Source organism: Melanaphis sacchari, unplaced genomic scaffold (assembly GCF_002803265.2).
Source record: "Melanaphis sacchari strain LSU unplaced genomic scaffold, SCAv2.0 Contig177_pilon_pilon, whole genome shotgun sequence".
NCBI classification, from domain to species: Eukaryota; Metazoa; Arthropoda; class Insecta; order Hemiptera; family Aphididae; genus Melanaphis; species Melanaphis sacchari.
The window spans coordinates 315,528-337,787 of record NW_020270834.1 but is presented as its reverse complement, the minus strand read 5'-3'; the positions used below and the strand labels follow the sequence as shown (position 1 = coordinate 337,787).

Below are 22,260 nucleotides of genomic sequence, written 5' to 3'. Positions count from 1 at the left end.
GCGTTAATATATTTTATTTTTATCGTCGATAAAAATGATTACATAATATTAAGATTATTATTATATTATTGCCCTATCATTGGGAATGTCTTAGTTTATCGATTCGGTCACGCAATGGCAGATTTATTATAAAATAAATCTAATTTTACTTTTAGGACAAACACTGGTAATAACATATTTTAGTCGATAAACAATATAATGTAATAAAATTATATTTCACTGCATATACGATAGTATCATCTTTTATATCTAAAATTTACTAACACTGCAGAGTGCGATTGGTACAAACAATGCGTAATGGTCGTAATATTATATAATGAAACTCATAAAGCATAATTGTTGGCGAAATGGCAACAGACAACGGTCTGCCGGCCAACACCGCAGCCTATATTGTCATGGGAAAAGATCGAATGTGAACATTCGCCGAGTAGCATAGTAAATAAATGTAAAAAAATAAAAAAAGGTCATTTCCAACTCGGCAACCACACGTTTCAAAGTAACGGCAAAATAATAAATCAGCTCCACCGCAATAAAATAAGATCGGAAATGTATGTGCGACAACGGGCGTCGTCGAAAACGGGATATGTATTTATTATTTCTATTGCGTTCGAATCAGTTCTGTCAAAAATACTACAAATAATTTATTATGATCTTATGCAATTTCCTATGAATTGTATAGTTGTTGTGTTGTAATGGGATGTTACTATAACAACCGACCGACGAATCAGTTAATCTGTCTTGATTTATGACCGCCAATAAACGCGCCGAGTGTACATTATGATGGGAAAATAATTGTACTTGTAATAATTATTAATCACCAACATAATGTAAGAATATTTTAACAAGTGTAAATCACGGAGATTTTCGTACAATAATATTATTATGAGTTAAAACAATCAAAATATATAGCTAAACAAATTCATAATGTTGTATTTCTGATGGTATTATAAAACTGTAAGAATGGAAAGTTCGCTTACTACAGATAGATTTAACCCAACGGGTTTTACATACCTCGAAAAATGATTCTAAAGAAACAAGATTTTAAAAGTATTGAAATGCGTTCTTTTTTTTAACTTTAATTTTAGAAGAAAAAAAACAAAAAATCTATTGTAGGTACTCCTTAGTATTGTTTATTAAATCGTAATAAATGGTTTGATTTGCGAACATTAGTATTTATTCTTTAAAACGTATTATCTATTTGATAAACAATTTGATTGCAAAATTTTAGTCTTTTATGTACACTCTTAATTTTATTTGATAGTGTATATCATAGATATAATAATATATATAGGTACCAAATTATAACTTAATGACCCAATATAAATTTAATTTAAACTAATACAAAATATCAATAACTGTAAATATTAATTAAATTACAATAAACTAATATCAAAGGATTAAACGATAATTTTTTTTAAAATGATTTTCTTTGATTTCTTCGCTTTTTTCCCCTAACTTTAATAAAATAAACTTTTTTTGAATAATATAAAAATTATACATTTTTTTCATTCTTTTTTGTGAAACATTAACTATAGGTACTTATATATTATATACTACATATGTTGTCAAAGTGGTAATTTTTTTAGATTTCTGAAGTTTGACGGTACTGTATACAAAACTTTTTCGTTTTATTTATGTAATAATTTACAGTATCCATAACTGTAACAAATATTAATTAATGTCGTGCTTATTTACTGTAGAAATTCTTGATTATATTCAACAGTCAAATAAATAATTATGAGTTAAAATAATATATTATGTTTAATACTATAAATTGATATTAGTTTTTTTTTTTGTTTTTTGATCAATTATTAAAAATACCATTATGTGTTTTTTTTGTATTATATAGCGTACACTCAGAGGTTATTTTAAAAACTTTTTTTTTTTAACGATTTAATAGTAGGTTATACGAAGTATTTACATATTCAAAATATTCTTTTTAATAGGTATATATATATTTTTTTTTAATAAATACAAATAGAAAACAGTTATTTAAGATTAGTAATAATCTATTAATAGACTTAAGTTATCTACAAAATGATAAAATCATGCTTGATTTACTCAAAGGAACCATAAAACGGTTTTGAGAAATAAAACTATAATTTTTGATTTTTTGAATCGAAATAGGATTTAGATTTTTTTCTATTTTATTTATAGTCAGGTTAAAGTAGGTTAAGTTACGTCTTTTTTTCAGTACTTACCATAAGGATTGCATTATTGTGTTATGATAAATTACTATTCGGATTTTACCGATTTGACGTTACTGTTATTACTACAACACAAGTGTATATTAATTATAGTTTTGTGCACCAATAACTTATCAGCTTTTTTTTTACGGCTATATAATATTAATTTATATTAAATCCGACGGATTCAGGTGGCCGTGCTTGGAGCAACAGTCAGACGAATGGCGAGGGTGGTTGGTCATATTTACCGGACAACCAGCACGTGTTCTATAGAGCCGTGTACCCAGGTAGCAACTATAAGTCCGGAAGCGTGTACATCATACCAGCCATCGTGGGTTGTGGGTGCGCGTACCTGTGTGCCGCTACCAATCAACTGCGCAGTTCAGTCGTCTGCATATGCCCACCCGACTTCAAACTCGGGCCCGATGGAAAGTCATGCATATGTGAGTATGTCTTAATACGTAAAGCAAACTACCAATGACGACCTGCACACAAGTAGTACGATTACTTAACGAAAATCTGACAATGTGAAGGTAAATAAAATTGTTCAACACGTGGCCTAAAATCGATATTTAAATACGACCTCATCGTATTATCGATTAACCAATGCGTTTTCAGAACGCTATGCAAAAATCAGGGTCATAAAAATTCAAAAGTGTTTATATTTAACACTTATGTTATTATAGTGACCTATATTTTAAATACGTAAAATGTATATCATACAAGATACTCATTAAGACACTTTTTTTTTCGCATCTTTCAGACTTTTTTAACATTTATTACATTCCTTTTTTTATAGACTATTTATTAATTAGTATCCATTTTAATATTATCAAAGTATCAAAAGTTCTAATTCTTTAAAATGTTTACCCAAGAAAAAACATATATATTTGTTAATACTTCTTAAATATTATTATTATTATTATTATTATTATTATGTCTAAAAAATAAAAATAAAATTGAACATACTTGTTAAGATTGAACTTAATTATTTATAATGGACGTCGTTTTGATTGATCGACAGGAGTGAAGTGATATTATACTTATGTTGTTTACGACCCTTAATGGACATCGTAAATTTAGATTTTTATTATTGTTTCAACAATACTTAAAGTATAAAAACATGGAAATTATACGATCGAAAGCAAAAGAAGTATTTACGTGTACCTATCTATAAAAATGAATAACATAATTATTAAAAAATATTCAATTTTATTTTTATTTTTTTCAATTAACTGTATAATCTATGAGCATTGATTTTTTTACGTTAAATTTTATGCACTATTAATATGAATATTAAATAACTAGGTTCAATCGTTAATAAAGGTATAATTAGTGGGCAAATAATTTAAAATAATGACCAATGGTCAGGTGTAGAAAAAATACCTTTAATTCACATTATCAGGATCCTTTTACTACATACGTATATCTTATAGGTACTGATATCGTATAAGATGAAGGTGCCATTTTTTTTTCAGTATGATAACTCATATAAAACAAACGGTACCTATCACTTTAATTATGTGTTTAAAATGAATATTAATTTATTAATATATATTTTAAAGTGCTAAGTGTGTTAAATATTTAGAATGTAGAAAATGCTTATCAAAAATTTGAATTTGTAGCATGATTATATTATTATTATAAACGTAGGTATGCTTAATAAATTTTATAAATATTATCATCAAACAAAAATAATATTGTTATTAATTTGGACTACGCAGTAATAATAAAATAGTAATTGGAAATATATAATTAATAAAAATATTCTGTATGTATGATTAAAATATTTAGATAGGTTTAATTAAAATGTTTTGAATAAATGTTTATATTTAATATTTAATCGAAATAACTAATCATAAACAAATCAACAAATACTCATGTTTGAATAGTTAATTCAGTTGTATGTTTAGTTTATGTTGGCTGATATTACATGGATAACTGAATAGTACAAGGCATTTTAGTTCACAGGCTCTGAAGGATTATAAAAGTTTATAACCTATGTTTAACGGTATTAATTCTGATTTTAATAGTTTTTAACATAAACAAATTTCAATGAAATTTTGTGTTGCATAAAATTGAATTAAAGCAATTTAATTATTTTTTTTTTTTTAGATTAAGAATTTAGATGTGAATGAGATTTAAAAATAGTTTAATAATAACTAAAATATCAATTTTTAGTATTTCCTGTACAGTTATATAAAATGTGTATATTAAACTAAAAAATTTAAACCAAATTAAGTAGGTACTCTAAATATTTAGTTTCATCACTGTACATAATTTTAGAGATTGCCTATATAAGATTTAATGTTACTTAAACATCATAATTTTCATAGTAATTGATTATGAAGTGGTTATTAAGTCAAATTTAAACTATGAAAAAAAAAAATAAATACTATTTTTTTGTAAAACTGAAAAGTCAATATTGAAACACAAAAATGTTATTTTAAATAGATAAGCAATATTTGTGGCGCTCTCTAACTGAGATGTTTTAAAACAGTTTTAGTATAACGCCAGTACTTTATCAACAGATCGATGCAGATATAACAAATTATTGTGTACAAAAATTATTTTTGTATAATATGATAATAATTTATTGATAATTATACAATATTTATGATTTAAATAAAATAATACATTTAAATAAAATAATAATAATAATAATAATATAGTAGTCCGATTGTATTAAATCCATATCAATACACTGTTTATAAATCTTTAGAATTTACTTATTGAAAAAGAAAATCATTTAGCAGTATAGTGTATATTATAATATATATATATACGAGTATATGTCGTAGACACTTCGTGAAATTAATTTTTTTATGAAATAGGAACAGATTTTTTTACTTCGTGGAATTTAAAAATATTTTACGAAATGGTCACTTTTTATGAAATAGTGATTCGAATTTAGCATCCTGTAATTTTTTCACAATGTGGTTGTTCACGTTGTGTACTGAAATACAACATTTAACTATAACTATATATATGTGCCCAGCTTTACGTTCTTCATGTATTGTCTTATTTGTTTTACACAAATTACAAACATCTTCCATGGATTCGTTTTTGCACATTTTGCAGTATTTAATAAGAATATCTCGTTTTAAGTTTTTCTCTTCGTATACTGGCTGTAAATTTCTTTGAGATCCTCTTCAGCTGTTAATTTTTAATAAAATCTAATGGTAGATTTGATGTGGATAATCCAATTTTAGAATCACAACCATAAAATTTAGATGGGTAGAACAAGTTATAGAAGTTATAATTATGTCCTTAATAAATACGAGTACTTTAAATAACTAATAATGAATCTAGTCAAATTTGATGTTTCCGTTAAATGTCGTATTTCAGTAGGCACAAAGTAAACGACCAAATTGTGAAAAAAATTACTCGATGATAAATTCGAATGATCATTTCGTGAAATATTTTCAAATTTCAGGAAGTGTAAAAATCTGTTTCCATTTCATGAAATGGTCATCTTTTCATAAAAATATTGATTTCACAAAGTGGCTACGACATATAATATATTTATATAATAATATATAGTTCTACTTTCTAGTACCACAGAATTAAATATTTATACTTAAGTAGAGAATTTGCCCTTTCTCTCACCAAGGCCATTGGATAACAAAACCATCCCTTCATCAACCATACAAATAAATGTTGTTTGAAAATGATTTTTACTATTTCTTTTACACTGGTAGGTTTTGTTATCTAAACTTGATGATAAATGATGAATAGATATTAATGAACATAAGTTATAAATATGTTATAACATTTGTATTATTTATTAATTATTAGTTTTGAAGTTAATAACTATAGCTTTGTAATAATAAAATATGAGAAAAATAGAATCATACAACTATAGTTATTGAGGTATATGATGATGAGTAGATAATAGGTTAACTATAGTTTTCGTTCGGGCTTTTTCGTTTAATTCTACGGTTTTGGAGAAGGTTCAGTATAATGTTAATATTGTACTCTTATTTATTTAATTTATTTTACTTTACATATTTTACTTCGTAGTATATTAATGTTATGTTTTATGTATGAAGTTCCGAGAAAGATTATTAGTTACCTGTTATTCTTAAGACTTCAGATTCATATAATTATATTTTATTAAATACATTTAGACAAATTTCTTAAATTATAAATTTAAATATTATAGAAAAAAAATTAAATTTGTTAATAACATTCAACTTCTATACTACTGAAAAAAGACATGAAGATATTATAATGAAATGTACATTTTTAATGATAAATTCCCTTACTATTCCCAACAAGAATTTAGTAATAATAATATTTAATTGTACGTATGAAAGAACACTTACAGGCGTGATGCATGAATATATTCGTTCCACTTGTAAATTTCATTAAAAATATGTTTTAGACCTACAATATTATTCAGTATTCGTAATTTTTTTGCCAGCACTATAATATTATAATGAACACACTTCAAAACTAAAAGTACAATTATATCTTAAATATTGAAGTTATGCGCGTGTAATGATGACGATCATTAAACAAATATACGATTATGAATTATGATTAATGATGTAGGAACATCAAAAAAATATGAATTCACACGTTATGTAGGTACAATATTAACAAACAAAAATTATTACTGAAATTAAATAAACGCATTTTTTTTTTTTTTTTTTTTTTGACATGACGTATATGTCTTATGGCTGGGGGTCATTCTGTTAATTTGTCCGACACCGAGAATGTTACCATGACGTCATTGGTGCGTTCACGTGTGCGTGTGTGTATGCGTCGACCAATAGGAACCGGTTTCTGAAATTCGCGATTATACGAACGTTATCGGAATCGCGGTGGTTTGTGGTGATCTATTATATTATAACATTATATATTATGTATAGGCGTATAGCCCGTTGTATAATAAATGTACTGACGATAAAAATAACTATTCTCAACGATTTATTTTTTTATTAACTATTTTATCGACACATCGAGAAGCTTGAAACTCGTGAGCCGTGAGTACGTTTCTTATTTCAGTAAACACCGTCCTTTATTATCCATCAATAAAAGTACCTATTGTAAACGACGATTCTGTAGTTTAAAAAATTAAAAATTTAAATAAAAATTTAGAAAAATGTATACTCATAAATAAATAATTGCTGTCTTTGAAACTTGTTTATTTTTTACACGGGTTAAAAAAGTTACCTACAGTTTAATCCTCGTCTCCTCGTATCTAATACCAAATTGACATTGACATTCTTATGTCAACTATATTCAGTAGAAACAAGACATACCTATACATGTATCAATGTATCTGTATGTAGTGTAGATATTTAATACAATTTTTTATTTATTATTATGAGTGTGTTACGTAAAAATGTCCTGTACCTACTACAATTTTTAAAATGCACCAAACAGTAGTTTTTAATATCTAGTCAGATACTGAGCATATTAACTGCTAAGAGTGTAGAAATAAGAAGCTATTATACATTTTATTATAGGATAGTTAAGTTGATTTTATAAACTCATAAAAACCTAGAATAATATTATCGTAATCAATCGGTTTTTGTAATACTATAACCGTAAAATTGTTTAAATTTCAGTTAGCATACACTAAAGATAGTTAACAAATTATTCTTTGGCAAAAAATATATACAATAGAATAATATATGATCGCATTATATTTTATAAGCATTATAACTTATTTAGGTTACGGTTAATTCATTTGCAGTCATTCAATATCGGTTTCGAGATATATTATAAAATGTTGGTTTTTTTTTTTTAAATTTAGAATAATTAAGTTTTTTTTTATTTTTTACAGATATTGTGGATATGCAAGGTCTAATTTTTTAATTTGAGTGCAAAATCGATTGATAAATATAATTTTTTGAATAATTTATAAACCGTTGTGTGCAACTGTGTTTGGTTAGGATATAATCATAATATTAATACGTCGTGTCTTATTTTGTTTTTTTTTGTTTTTGAGCTTAAATTTATTAATAAATTCAAAATGATTAAACTGAACACGTATAGATATTATACAAAAAAAAAAAAAAATAAAAATATTAAAAATACATTAGATTATGGGCATGGGTCGTCGCGATATATATTATGTGATTAACGTATATTCGTTTTTTTATAAGTTGTTGAATAATCGCATAAATAACGATAATAAACGATAATAGTATGAAGGGTTGAAGTAAAAAATCATAATGCAGAAACTTTTTCCGTGCCTACGCAAGTTTAATTTTGTTAGTTAAACTAATTTTCCCTAAATCAAAAGCATAGTTTATTAAGTATACTATATACACTATTTACACTTAGTAAATGTATTAAGGATTAATTTATACCAACATAATTAACACTCGAGACTTGACACTAAAGCGTGGTATCGAGGTGGAATTAATGGTGTAAATACAAACATCTTTAATTATTCTCGAAAATAATCTCGACAACAACAAATATTATGCTAATTTATATATATATATTATTGGAAAAAAAAATGACTGTTAGTAATTATAAACAACACAATAAACTATTATAGTTATGCATTTTTCTGACTTGATAAGTAACATAAAATAATATTGTTTGACAGATCAATCAACAGAAACGACAAAAATTATATTTTTGATCACTGGAAGTGTGTTTACAGTTGTAATTATCTGCTTGATTTTAGGCATTTGGATGTGTAAGTTAAATATGATCGAGTTTAATTACATTTTGCTAACATTTTGTACCTACGGTTTTAGATAGAAGTTATCGAAAACGAAAAGAGCGCAAAGAAAATGTCAATATACTACACAACGGCATTTTAAATTATGATATGACCTCCAGAAACAGAAATGGAAATGTTGATATAAACCCTACTTATGATTTCAATGGGAGGACTTTGACAACAAACGATCTTCCAAGAATTTCAAGAGATGAACTAAGAATACAAAAGTAAGTACAATTTATATTACTAAAATAATAGTGAATTATATTTTATAAGATAATAAAATAAATCAAATATTAATAGTCAACACGTTGATCTGTCTATACCTAGGCAAACAATATTGCTATAGCAATAATAATAAAAATTTATATCAGGCTCATTTTTTAATATCACTGCTATAGAAGTAGTATGAAAATCGTCCTCAAAATTACATTACTGCTATAGTAGTAATATTTTAAACGTTATCATATAAAAAAGGGAATTCTACTGACCCTATAGATTTCAAAACACTCGCGGGAACTAGAAAATATTGATAAATATAATACTTTTTATACTATTTATTTTATAGTTTGCACACATACACACACATACACACACATATATATATATATATATATATATTATATTTGTTTATGTTTTGTCGAAAATAAATATAATACCCAATTGTACCGGGTATTATATTATAGCATATCTGTCTTAGTATTATTTTGCTTTTTTTATGAATCACACTTGATAAATCATTGGAAATAAACGTTAGTGTCGTGTAGTACAACCGATGAGTGATATACGTTTTAAACAATTTTGCAAGGTGTGTCGTGTTGCCTTCTACTCTGCTTCGAAAAATACCATGATCAATTATCGTAAAAATTGTACTAAACATTTTAAATTATTTGTGTTTTTTTTTCATTTTAAGAAAAATATGAAAAGTTTTATCTTATTTTATATTTTTAGATATTCCACATGCAAAGAAGACAATGTTTAATTAATTGTATTAGATTTTTATTAGATCGAATCAATTTTGAAAGTGATTACTGCTATAGCAATAATAAATAAATGACAAATTTAAGTCGGGTTTTGAAAAATATTATTTTTTGTGGTGTCCTTAAATGTGTTAAGTCGGCTGATATGTGTATAATTATCTTTGTAATTATACTTGAAATTTAATTATTTTCATTTAATTTAAAAGTGAAAAAATATTATTCGTTGTCGTGTTAATTTCACTAATGAAGTTAAAATCGACGATTGAAGTAATCAATCTTATGTTTTATTTTTAGCTTTGGTCACAGTATACAAATATTTAATCAATTAATTATGGTAGTTGTCACACTATAATATATTATTTTAAGGGCCGTGTAACTTTGACTTAGCAATTTAACCGGTGTCGTGAATGAGGTTTCGTGATACCAAGTACTATAGTTGATAGGAACTTTTTACTTTGATTGTTAAACTGTAAAGTTTATAATGTATGTTACGTGTGATTTCTAGATCTATTGGCGAAGGAGCTTTTGGAGTGGTGTACCGAGGGTATTATAAAAAAACCGGTGAAACGACCGAAATGCGGGTTGCGATAAAGGTTAGTATATGTGCCAAAAAGCTTGCAGACATTGCCAATACGTGTGTTTGACCAGAATATATAATAACTTAATTTAACTCGTACACTACTGTATATGATTCGCGATTGGTATCGTTTCAGACTCTCCAACCTAAAAAAGACATGACCAATGTGGAGGTGAAATTCGACGACGACAACACACCTAATACCGAAATCGAAAGAGAAAAAATACAAAGGATTAAAAAGGCTGAATTGTCTTGCATACGTGACTTCTTGACAGAAGCCATTATAATGAGCCAGTTTGATCATCCAAACATTGTAAAATTCATCGGAATTACTTTCGAAAAAAACTATAGATTTATAGTGACAGAACTTTTGAGCGGTGGAGACTTGAAAGAATTTTTACGCAAAAATCGTCCTTCAGTTGTACGTATTTAAGTGACATGGTATAAAAATAATATCATAACGTCTAATAAATTATTGAATTATCATAAATTTAAAATTTTATGAGATAGAAATAATATAATGTACTGGTTTATCGTAAAATATACAACACAGTATTAAAGTATACATTGTAATGAAATATGATTTATGGGATTTAAAGGTTAAACATTTAAACATAATTTTAAACTCTCATCAATCTTATATTAATAATTATTTATTTTATAGTTGTTTCAGTATTGATTTAGTCATATTTATTACATTTTTAAATTACACTGAAAGAACATTTTTTTATAATTTCCAGCAACAAAATCAAAAAATCATTCCCATAAAGTTAAAAGATTTATTAAAGATAGCATTGGATATTGCCAAAGGATGCGTATACTTGGAAAATCTTCATTTTATCCACAGAGATATTGCTTCCAGAAATTGTTTATTGTCTACGACAGGACGCAATAGAGTTACGAAAATTGCTGACTTCGGGATGTCTAGAGATGTATACAGGTATGTTAACTATGAACTAATGTTTATTATATAATATTATCATGTACCTAAATATTTTTGATTTTTTTTTTTTAGAAACGAATATTACAGAAAAGACGGTCAAGCTATGTTGCCTATTAAATGGATGCCAACAGAGTCATTGGTTGACGGTGTTTTTAATTCAAAATCTGATGTCTGGTAAAACAATAACAATTTTTCAATGAAAAAAATAATATAATAATCAGATTAATATTAAATAAATAATTAAAAATTTAAGTATTTCAATTTACTAAAATAACCACAATGTTCTACTATAAAATATAATATATACCTAGTGTCCAATATTACGATTAACCTAATATACAAAACTTCTAGTTACAAGATGTCTGTTTCTTAATTCTTACTACGACTGTTTTTAAAATATATATAATAGATATACCCACCTATTTGTAATATAGGTAACATAATGAATCAAGTAAAATTTCAACTATAAACATATATGGTAATAATTAGTATTGTGTTATACTTAATTTAAATAGATTGATGTAATATTTATAATAAGTAGATAAGTAATTTCCAAATCAAAAAATTAAAAAATTAAAAATAATAATAATAACTATTTATAAAAAAAATATTCAAATTTTGAGTGATGATAGGCAAGTTTTTGAACACATTTACACCGCTCAATAACTCATGATAAAAATTTAATTATGTTTTATTAATTCTAATTATTAGAGTTACTTACTGGTTTTGTGTATTCCATAAAAATTTTACTATATATATATATATATATATATATCTAAATTCTACTCTTTTTTAGGTCTTTTGGAATTACATTTTGGGAAATCATGACATTTGGATCTATGCCATACACAGGTATGACAAACAAAGAGACAATGAATTATGTTATGAGAGGTGGGCGTTTATCTAGACCGGCAATTTGCCCAGAACCAGTATATAAGCTTATGGGCAGCTGCTGGAAAACAAATGCTGAAGAAAGGCCTTCTTTTGAGATTATACGCAATAAACTTCGTCTCTTTTTGCAAGTAAGTTGTATTTACATGATTGCAGTACATTATACGAGTTGTCTAATCTTAAATCTATATACAAGATAAAGCAATAACTTTTACAACCAGTGGTTATTTTAATAAAAAATGTCATTAATTATAATATGATCCAAAGATAATATACTTTTTATGATGATTGTGTGGTTATAAAATGTCCCTCATAAATAGTAATATTATGATCTATGTATAGCTACAGTCTGTATCCAGTCCATATTATTGGAAATATCAAGATTATAACTCATTAATAATCAATTAATATCATATTAATAATTATATTGTAATTTAGCGATAATAACCAAATAGAGTACATTATTTTGATACAATATTTACGTTAAATATGGTTAATTGGTAAATATTTTAATTCTTTTTTGTATTCTAAAATTAATCAATTTTTATAATTTATTTCACAAGTCAAAATATTTGTAACTGATATAGAAGAAATAACTATAGTTTTAAATAAATTGGTAAATATAAATTTTAGGTAATGCTGATAATAGTAAAAAATAATAAGAAATAAAATATATAAGTATTACATTTTAAAATTCAAACGCGTGTAAATAGGTAACAATGTAATTAATAATGGGATTTAACTTTTTAAAATGTGTAAAAAGACTAAATAACCCCCAGTTAAAATATTGTGCATAACATATTTTAAATTTTACGATATTACTTGTCTTTTTTCAGAGAAAAAAATTATCATAAATATAAGAATGGAAAAAAATTGATATTTTTTTTTTGTAAAAATGAATAACATATTTAAAAACATTTAGATTTAAAAATAACTATACTGTAAATGATTTCAATAATTTAGATAATGACTAATAGTTAACTAATCTAATCAAACTCCGTTTTAGTTTTTAAACAGAATATACCGTTTATGGCATGTCAGTGTTTAGCCACGATATACAAACTACATCTTTCTCTAACAACAGAAATGTAGAAACGGGCTAAAAAGACGAATGATTTTGTAAATATTGATACATGCAAACGTCCGACGACCAAATATACAGTTTGTCTGTATTTATAATCGTCTATCTATTATCGATTATTGAATTAGAATACATTAGTTCTTACTTTAATAGATACCTAAATAATTATAAATATGACGACCGTAAAAATATTTAAAACGACAGTTAGGTCGCTCAACGTTAATCAATAAAATTTATGTGAATTTACTTTTATTCATAAAATGTACCAAACTATCGACATCACTAATAATAATATGTGTGTGTGTGTGTGTGTGTTTGTTATCCGTTTGCTCAGGATCCACTCATAGTCGATTTTATACCACCGGCGATTGGCAGGCCCGCGGCACCGCTGCCGTACCGAGCGACGCACCCGCTGGACAAGGACGCACCGCCGGACGGTGTTCTTCGGGCACATGACGTTGTTTTGACTGGTCCTTGTATTGATCCACCGCGGAACCACGAACATCAGGAAGAACCTCAGTATGTAACGCCATTGCCGGCTGACGACTTTTTCGAGGGTGTGGACGCGGAGTTGATGAGGGACGCCGAGCGGTTTGGACGGTTCCAAAACAGGATGGAAATGTCACCGTCAGGTGACATAAGCGATTTCTCTGACGAAGATGAAGAAGAAAATGGTGACATCGACAGCGTCGGAGACGAAGAGGACGAAGACGAAGACGCGGTGATTAATCCGGATATCGACGACGAGGCTGACGATGACGACGACGACGATGATGACAACGACGATGAACAGAACGTGGAAGAGGAGGAAGACGACGACGCAAACGGCGCGGAGATTGTGCTGGACGCAGATCGTAATCGGTTCGACGAGGACGACGATGACGCGTACGGAGACATCAACGCCAGGAGCAATGGCCCGGTGTCATCGTATCATTGGAAGTGAGTAATTTAGGTCCTGTTGACCGATAGACTGCGTAAAGCGCAAAAACAATAATGTTCCTGTGAGATTTTATTTTACCAGTTAACGCGACGACGGCAAAAAAGATGATTAACTCTGATATGGGAGAAGGGTTGAGGTGTAGTGATTTACCATATTTATGTTTTCATACCTTCACGGTTCAGTTACCGTTACGATTAATATTGTGTTTGATTTTCCTCAAATAGTTTGACACGTTTATAATTTATGCATAATGTATATTAGAAAAAACTCAGTGTTCATGTTATATTGTTATGTACTTACAGGTATGTGTATTTTCAGCTGCTTAAAAGGATATGTATACTCGATCAATTGTTCGTAACTAAAAACAATAGTTGAATGTTTCTTTTTGTTGCACGTCATAATATATACAATAACAGTTAACATTTTAAATTGAAGTTCTATTAAGTTTTTACCGGTTGACATAATGATAAAAAAATATATATTTCCACGCGTCCGTTATGCCGTCGAAATAACTTTGAATGTCTTTTCGTAAATTAGAAAATATGGTGGTCATTAAATATATTATAACCATTACATCATCGCTATAAATTTAAAAGTGTTAAACATACGGATTAACATCGATCATTACTTAATAGATTTATGTATTGATATATTATGTACTTAAGTATGTGAGTTAATATAAAATTGATTTTTCTTTGATGTCTATCGGCTAGCAAATACTTATTACTTTTTAAAACTTTCATTTTTCGAGTTTTTTTTTTTTTTTTTTGAAAAATTACAAATTTATAGGTACTTAAGTTTTTTAATCTTAAAACTCTTAGCAAAATACTTTTTTTTTGCCCATAATTTTAGCAAAATATTATCATGCTGTATATTTTTATAAAATGTTTTGTTTTTTTTTTATAAGACGTAAAAGACCGCGGCAGCTCTGGCCATTGGTCTAAAATGTTTTTATAATCATTATTTATACACCTACCTATTATTAACTATTAAGTTTAATATCTATTCAAAAATATTAAATTGACAAACACGTATTATGCATTATTAATTTATTTTTATTTTTATTGCAGTAGGTTTAAAGAGACGAGTTTCATCAGCATGAAGGAACCCAACACCAAACAGACGAATGCAGATGGCCAAGTAAATTCGTCTAAAAGAAGAAAGTCGTTTTCCGAACTCGAAGACAACAGGCCCAATCCTTATTCATTAACAGGCCGCGTCCGATACAACGTAGCCAGTGACGGGAAAATAAGATGCTGACATCCGGACTCAAGGACTTCGGTTATCGAGTCCTTGGAAATGTTATAAAATGTCCTTATACAATGTTAATATTCTATTTTGATGTACGACTGTTGTAAATATTTTTTTTTCATTTTTAACTCACGTCATCTATCCATAATACAAATAAATGTTTTGTTTTAACAGTATACTATACACGACTAACCAAAAGAATAATAACCTCAAATTAACTGATTAATTAATATGCATTGAGCCACATGTATAAATATAATAATTTAAAATATCTAACCGTATACAGTTGAAAAAAAAATACAGGCTTATAATAATATTGTCCATTTGTTGGGTATAATTAAACGGCGTAACCGTTAAAATGTATTAATTATTCACCACGCTTAAACATTGTTCAACAATTTAAAAATGACATATTATGAAGTACATATTTAAAAAAAAAAAATCTCTTTAATATCATTATTTTAATTTTAATCATAGTATTAATAATTTTTTATACTTGAAACCATAAGGTAGGTACATTAAAACTCTTTACAATATATTATCTGTTAAAATTTAATAGTGTTTACTAAAAAAAATATGATAGTCAAGTATAAAGTCATTAATGACTGAAAAATATTATTTAAATATCATGATGTTCAAATCAAGTATAGGTATATGTATAGAATTAAATGCGTGCAGTATTAATAATAATAATAATAATAATAATAATAATAATAATAAAATAATATGATAAATACGTATAATAATTTGCACTTAGGCATCCTAAAATAATATATGTGTTACAAACAAATTTAGGTTTATGAATATAAAACATAAGATACATGAAATATAATTGTATAATAAAATTGAATATATCATTAGAATATTAAAAATATTTTGTATCATTGTTACCACACTTAATAATATTAAATTAAAGATCTCTACCATGTTTGAATAACAACACAGCCACAGCTATTAATTGAATACTATAAATACTATAAAGAAAAAAATAATATTTTATATACAATTTGAGTAAACTATATTTTCTACATTATCAGTAAAGGCATAACAAAATTTTGATTTTTAATAAAGAATAACGTATGTAAATCAGCTTATATTAAAATTTTTCGTGTATCTAATTACAGTATAAACCCATTTCTATCAAATTTTAGTGGTTAATTTTCATTAATAAAACGCAAACATTGTTTGAATAATAATAATAAAAAAAAAAAACAAAATAATACTAATGTAATGTAAAGCCACAACTAAAACTAAAAAAAATATTTTGCTCCCATTTATTCAAATGGAGCTTACATAGATATAATAATAAGATAGCCACTTTGGGAATCCAAAAAGCTCAAATTATATAATATTAATTGATATTTGGGTGAATTTTTATATTTTTGGAATAATACAAATAGTTAAATTCAATATGTTGGTTGCATATTGACGAGATAGCCTGAAATGTTGATTTTAAGTGTATAACTCAACAAGTAAATTCTAGTTTTTAATTACTTTATTTGATTCGTATACAAAGTAAAATAATGAATAATGAGTTAAACATGGATTAATTAAATTTTAATTTGTAACTTATTTAAATTAATCTAAACTCACACTGATATAATATGTATCACTTAGAAGTTAAAATTTATGTTTTTTTTTAATATCTTAAACAAACTAATATGATTTATTCACTTGTTCAGCTATCTACTATAGTACTATGTAGTGAAAAGTTATTAATAAGTAAAACATAATATTAATACCTTGGTTCTAAGCATTTGTAAAATTAATAAAACGTAAATTATACAACTTGAATATTAAGTCTTATCTTTCATATTTTATACAAAAATGTATCATTTTTTAGTGATATTTTTAAATTAACAATAAGTGATATAATATTATATACCTTAAAAATGTACCAATTTAATTTTGTTTAGTTTTTTTTTTTTTTTTTTATATTAGTGATTAGTTTTTCTCTATTACAGGCATAATTAATTTGAACGAATGACCCAAAATTTAACTGTGAAGTATCCATATTTTAGGCAATAAATTTACCGATGGTTTGGGTGAAATTTGTTTAAAACAATATCAATATACTATTTTTATTCTCCTAACCACGCACAACATAACCTAACCATTGGGTTTAACAGAATTATTATTTTACTTTTTATTTTTATTATCTAGCTTTAATATTAAAGTAAATTATTGAAATATTATCAAACATAAAGTTGAAACAGTTATTTTATGTTTTTGAGTTATATTTTATATAATTTAATGTACATAACATAAAAATTACTATATTTATGTAAATTCGTCCAAAAAGCACTTACAATCATACCAGTTAACTGAGAATTATTATAAACTTAAAAAAATGGAAAATGTATTAGATATGTTAGGTATCAATTTAAATTTCAGCTAAACGACATAATATATATTAAAAATTCACCCAAATTAAAATTACCCTGTGTCTTTAAAAATGTTATGCACTATAGTAGGTACCTTAAAAATAAATCGCTGAATTTTTTTCTATCCAAGAACAAATCACTCATAACAGTCATAATATTTTCAGCCAAAAAGGATTTTGTATAATATACTATACTATGTCCCATAAATTTATTTTTATAGATGACATTATGCAAAACTAGTATAGAAAATCGTATTATATATATATATAATATTAGAGCTGTAATAAAATAGTTTTGTTATAGAAATTTGTTAGTATTTTATTTTATTGACACCGCTCAAACTTTAAAATGGTATAGAAATCCATAATATAATATAAAAAAATATGAGATATAATAAGTTTATCAAATTCGAAGAAGATAAAATAGTGAATTATTTATGTATAAATATTTGTAAATATGTAGGTGTTATTTACGAATTAATTAAACCATTTTTAACCAATCTTCATTTTTTTTCTAATTAAAATGTTTATTAACCTATTTAAATGTCTATTAAGAACAAAAAAATATATATTTCTTTTCATTAAAAACCAACGGTGCAGTGTTTAGAACAACTTACTTTCTTAAAAAATTATTCTAGATTTGTATTGTCTATGCAATAATTTTCACAATTGTTTGGTTGGAACTCGTTCAATAAATGTCGTTTTTTTAACAAATTATTAATTAGGTTCCTATTAGTTCTTTGCATGGTCCGATTTTAATTAGCTCGGTCCTAACATACAAAAACTATTGAATTGTTGGTTTGTCCGGTTTAATACAATATTTTTTAGGAGTAATTCGATATTGTCTTCAGATAAAATGCATTATTATCAGTCCAGTCTAGTTTCAATCACGGTACTTAAAATCTAAATTAGATATTATTGTTATATAATACATATAAAATGAAAAACGCCAAATAAAAACTTAAAATACAAATAAAATTTATAAAGTTATTGTACTGATTGCTAAATGTCGGTTGTCCGTAAATATCATCGGCTACCACTTGTCAGACGTGAAGGTCATAGGATATAATTTTATTTTTATTCATAGAATTTATAAATCATAACACGTAATTTCGGCAAATTAAATAACATTATACCGAATATTATTATAGCATCGTATGGTTCGGTCTGGGTTAATATTGGCTGAACCTTACGGTCCGGTCAATAAACGGTCCAAATTTTTTTTTTAAATCGAATCGGTAGTCTGGTCCCGGTCTACTCTATTCGTTTAAATTTAATTATCAGCCAGGTCCAGTTTATAAATAATATGTAGCTATGGGTTCAGTTAAAATTTGGTCTTCTGTTTAACTTTTAATTGTGGTCTGGTCCAAATTTGGTATCTTGTTAAAATTTGAAATTCGGTCCGGTCCCTAAAATAATGGACCAAACGAACCATGCAGAGCACTAGTACCTATACTATGCATTTTAATACGAAAAAACATTTCATTATCATATATTATCGACTCATTTTAATATTCTGTAGTTAAAAATAATACATAATTATTGTTCTATATTTTTCAATATAAGTTTAAATAATCTCTACAGTATCATAAAATATGGTAAATAATTTTAATTTAAATATCAATTGATATAACTGATACCAGAGTAAAATATGTATAATAATAACTTCTAAATATATAATATTATTGAATAACAGGAGTAACAATATTTTGTTATTAAAATTACATAATGAATTACATTTAAATGAACTGTCTTCATAATGATTGTTTAAGACATTTTATAATGGTTTTTTGAACGAGACAATAATACATATTGGAACTTTTAAATAACAGAAAAATATGTATGTTTTAATAATTCTAAGTATTGTATTAACATTCTGTAGTGAAATTAACGTAATATAATTATTAATTTGCTATAAAAAATGTCTAGCTTTTAATTAATGAGATGTATACACATTCCTCACTGTTTCGTAAAAGTATATGAAAACATTTATATTGTATTTCGTATTGATTAATAAAAATGTATTCGTGTTATGTTGGACGTATTTAGATAAATAATAAAAATAATCATATCGTTAAACAGTTGAAGTAAAAAAAATAGATATTAATCAACTGTAAAATTATTACTATTATTTAATTGTTTTGTTTAAATTTAAATGTAATGGCCTTTAATAATGTCATCAAGCATCATACAATATTTTGTTGATAACGGTTTAAACCCATAATATATAATATATATTTTTTTTTACTTAATTGATTACATTTTGGTATGCCCTTTCATAATATTATTAAGTTAAGATGAAAAATGTATTCTTATTCTTATTTGTGTATTCTCATACTGAATGTTACCCATTAAAATTTAGTGTATTTAGTCATTTTTAATAATATGTGTATAAAATAACTGTTTATAAAATATATATCTAGGTATATATGTATATATATATTTATTGACATGTAATTATATTTTTTTTTTACGACAGTCATCCGATCAAATAGTTCATAAAATGATTTTGATACCTTTATTAATATTTGTTTAGACATAAATATAGACGTATTATATCATGATTTTAGTACACAACAGAAACCTTTAAAAGAGTCTAAAGAAACATAACTTTCTCCACGTCGTCTTCTTTGATTTACTATCATCTGAATTCTGTCAATATATATTGCCTTTGCTATAATTGTATTTTATTCTAGTGTACAATCAATTTTTTATAACACGAAGTAATTCTGCATTTTAAATAATAAGTTAGTTTAAGATAAAAGTTTTTATTGTATTTTACTCGTTATACCTGATTGACTTAATTATAAAATTATTTTGAGCAACGTTAAAATAGTTCAATATATTTTACATTGATTGAAAAAAGTTCTACCTAGAATCCTGCTGGAAATTTTAATTGTATCTAATTGTTGAATCTAGACATCATGTAGTAAAAAAACAAGTAGCTGGAAATTTTGCAACCCAACCGCTGTTGCAATCATAATGATTGGTATAAAAATAAATAAAATAATTCTAAAGTATAAATAATATAACACATAAACAACTGAATAATTTTTTCATAATTTGTTTTAAATGCGTATTTATTAAAAAGATACAATATGAGAATATAGTGTAGTGTATTAATTTTCTATTTTTGTTCTGTCTTTTTTCCAACCATCTCCATTATAAAAAAACAAAAACTGTCTATTAACACTATTCAGTCGAATATACCCAACCACCATCCAACCCCAAGTGGATCAGTCAGACTTCCCAAACATGCAACACAAACACGGAAAATAAATAAAAAATCGATTTTTAAGAAAGGACTTCAATTCGAATGGTTTTTTGTGAAAATGATCTTTGTCAGAACGAAGATTTGGTCCCCATGTCATATCACAATGCTTCATGTTTTTACCACAATACTCGCATATCACTTGTTTCTCAAAGTTTTTGTTTTTTTCACCATCCTGAAATTTCTCACAGTTTTCAAGATTCTTAAGGTTCTCAATTTTTTTAAGGTTTTCGAGTTTCTCATTGTTTTCACGATTCTGCTGTTCTTCGAGTCTTTTGTTGTTTTCACAATTCTCCTGTATTTCAAGTATTTTGTTTTTGCAGTTATTGAGTTTCTCATTATTTGCACGGTTTTCAAGTTTCTTGTAGTTTTTATAATTATTATCCAGTTTTTCCTGATTTTCAAGTTTTTGGCGGTTTTCTTTGCGTTGTTTTACTTTTTCAAAAAATGTGCGGGCTTTCATTTGCTTGGTGGCCGTGGAAACATTTTGGTTGGACGATATTTTTTTTTTCCCTTTGATTCCGTCGAGTACACTGTAGTAAGCCATGCGGAGACAGTCATACTTGTTTAGCAATACAGTTGAAGATTCACGTGGACCACCTACCTGATCAATGTCCTTGAGTAACCGCTGAAACTTTTTTCGTAGACGTGTTACCGCGTCCGCGTGCTCGCTGTTGTCTGGAACTTTGACCGCAATCTTTTCTAGCTTGACCATTAACCTTTTGGTATACTTTACAATCAGCGTTTTTAACAAAATGTCATCGGTACACGATGAGCGAGCTATCTCCAATCCAATGACCTTACCATTATCATTTGTACATTCATAACAACTTTCATCTTCGTCTTCGTCATCATCTTCATCTTCGAAACAATCCTGGTTGGCTGTCAACGGCGTCAGTGCGCAATTTCTTGTTTTAGTTTCAAACTGGGTTTTCTTTTGTATACTCTTATTGTCCGTGGACATAGTTTAAGTGTATGTAGTTTAGTTTAAGTGTAGCTTAAGTGTATTGTGTTTTCCTAATTAGCGCGTGCGTTGAGCAATTATTGGGATTTAAATTTTTAGTAT

General features: G+C 26.3%; 1 protein-coding gene across 2 annotated transcripts in view; it reads left to right on the top strand.

Moving 5' to 3' along the window:
• LOC112592460 (ALK tyrosine kinase receptor-like) overlaps positions 1 to 15,955 on the top strand; it is a 336,409-nt gene extending 320,454 nt beyond the window's left edge. Inside the window, exons 17-26 of one of the 2 annotated variants that reach the window (XM_025336511.1) lie at positions 2,378 to 2,629; positions 8,758 to 8,850; positions 8,912 to 9,104; positions 10,363 to 10,450; positions 10,571 to 10,855; positions 11,175 to 11,374; positions 11,450 to 11,551; positions 12,174 to 12,399; positions 13,684 to 14,288; positions 15,363 to 15,955. In XM_025336511.1, coding sequence (XP_025192296.1) covers positions 2,378 to 2,629; positions 8,758 to 8,850; positions 8,912 to 9,104; positions 10,363 to 10,450; positions 10,571 to 10,855; positions 11,175 to 11,374; positions 11,450 to 11,551; positions 12,174 to 12,399; positions 13,684 to 14,288; positions 15,363 to 15,549 — 2,231 coding nt within the window. In that variant the 3' untranslated portion in view covers positions 15,550 to 15,955. Of the gene's footprint in view, positions 1 to 2,377; positions 2,630 to 8,757; positions 8,851 to 8,911; positions 9,105 to 10,362; positions 10,451 to 10,570; positions 10,856 to 11,174; positions 11,375 to 11,449; positions 11,552 to 12,173; positions 12,400 to 13,683; positions 14,289 to 15,359 lie in introns of both variants that reach the window. The other variant, XM_025336510.1, reaches the window with a different exon arrangement.
• The last annotated feature ends 6,305 nt before the right edge of the window (positions 15,956 to 22,260 follow it).